Source organism: Octopus bimaculoides, chromosome 3, assembly GCF_001194135.2.
Source record: "Octopus bimaculoides isolate UCB-OBI-ISO-001 chromosome 3, ASM119413v2, whole genome shotgun sequence".
In the NCBI taxonomy this organism is placed as follows: domain Eukaryota; kingdom Metazoa; phylum Mollusca; class Cephalopoda; order Octopoda; family Octopodidae; genus Octopus; species Octopus bimaculoides.
In genome coordinates, this window is record NC_068983.1 from 56,019,241 (window position 1) to 56,020,855 (window position 1,615).

The 1,615-nt window shown below is 37.2% G+C and overlaps 1 protein-coding gene across 1 annotated transcript in view; it reads left to right on the plus strand.

Moving 5' to 3' along the window:
• Window positions 1-1,615, plus strand: part of LOC106871393 (intraflagellar transport protein 122 homolog) — a 264,510-nt gene that overhangs the window by 146,582 nt on the left and 116,313 nt on the right. The window contains exons 17-18 of the mRNA XM_052966749.1: window positions 142-303; window positions 905-1,071. Coding sequence (XP_052822709.1) covers window positions 142-303; window positions 905-1,071 — 329 coding nt within the window. The remainder of the gene's footprint in view (window positions 1-141; window positions 304-904; window positions 1,072-1,615) is intronic.

The following is a 1,615-nucleotide window of genomic DNA, read 5'->3' on the forward strand; positions in this document are numbered from 1 at the left end:
ATATATATATATATATATATATATATATATATATATATATATACACATATACATATATATATATATACATACACATACACATATATATATATACTTGCACATGCAGCATTCATTGATGCACATCTTGATATAAACTTACAGGATCGAAGGAAATGTGGAGAAACCGATAATCTTGTGTTCCTTGCTGATATTTATGCTCACAAAGGGAAATTCCAAGAAGCAGCCAAACTCTACAAGAAAGCTGGGCAAGAACACAGAGCAATGGCTATGTTTTCGGATCTCCGAATGTTTGATTACGCAAAGGTAATTTCTGCCAAGCTTTCTCCTATCGTTTCTTTTTTTTTCTATATAATCCATCAACGTCTCAAGAAAGTCTTTCTGTTGCTAGAATGGTACTGTTTGTGCCAACCTTGTCCTGACATCTCGTCATGGAAGTAAATCAGTGTCTTCATCCATCATATAAAAGATGTGTTTCATTTCCAGTCTGGCCTGAAAACATGTCTGGCCGTGAAGAAGAATTATTGCTTTAGTTGGAAACGAGTGAAGGTTGGTGACAGGAAAGGTATCCAACCATGAAATCGTATACCTCGATGAATCCTGCTCTACCTGACCCATGTGATCGTGAAAAAGTGGACATTAAAAGGATGAGGAAGAAGAGGATAATGATGATGCTGATGATGATGATGATTATGATTATACTGCTGCTGATGATGGTGGTAGTGATGATGATAACGATGAGCTGATACTTCCAATATTTTCACTATTATATTGTATTACTAAAGCCAGTTCTGTTTTCATTCATACAAATGTTTGTGTGTAGAACTATTTTAAATTACACCTGTTAACACCTGTGACTTAAGAATGTACTATAATAATATCTCACTTAATCTCTTATTGCATCTAGGAATATATTGGCTCAGGTGCCGCTGCGGACGAACGCCAGCTAATCAGCAAACAGGCAGACTGGGCCAAGAGCAGCAACGAACCCAAAGTTGCAGCTGAAATGTACATGGCGGCTTCAGAATATACCAAAGCTGTTCAAATTATGGGAGAGCATGGTTGGTCAGATATGTAAGTTTTCTGTTCGTTTATTTGGCATTATTGCTATTTTACGGAATGAATACTCTGTTTGCAAAAAGACATTGTCTTGTAGTATCAAAAGTACTTTTTTTTTTGTTTTGGTGCTAAGAGCGCAGGCTGCTAACCCCAAGATTCTGAGTTCGATTCTAGACAGTGACCTGAATAATGATAATAATAATAATAGTACTAATAATAATGACAATATCAAAAAATACCTTAGGAATGAGAACCTAGGTTTGAAGTTTCCCCAAGACACCTGATGAAAGCTGAAGGATATATTAGCCGAAACGTTGTATTAACAACAAACAAGATGAGGGCCGACCAAAGCCTTGTGAGTGGATTTGGTAGACGAAAACTGAAAGAAGCCCGTTGTATATATGTATGTGTGTGTATATGTTTGTGTGTCTGTGTTTGTCCCCCCAACATCGCTTGACAACTGATGCTGGTGTGTTTACACCCCCTGTAACTTAGCAGTTCGGCAAAAGAGACCGATAGAATAAGTACTAAGCTTCCAAAGAATAAGTCCTAGGGGTTG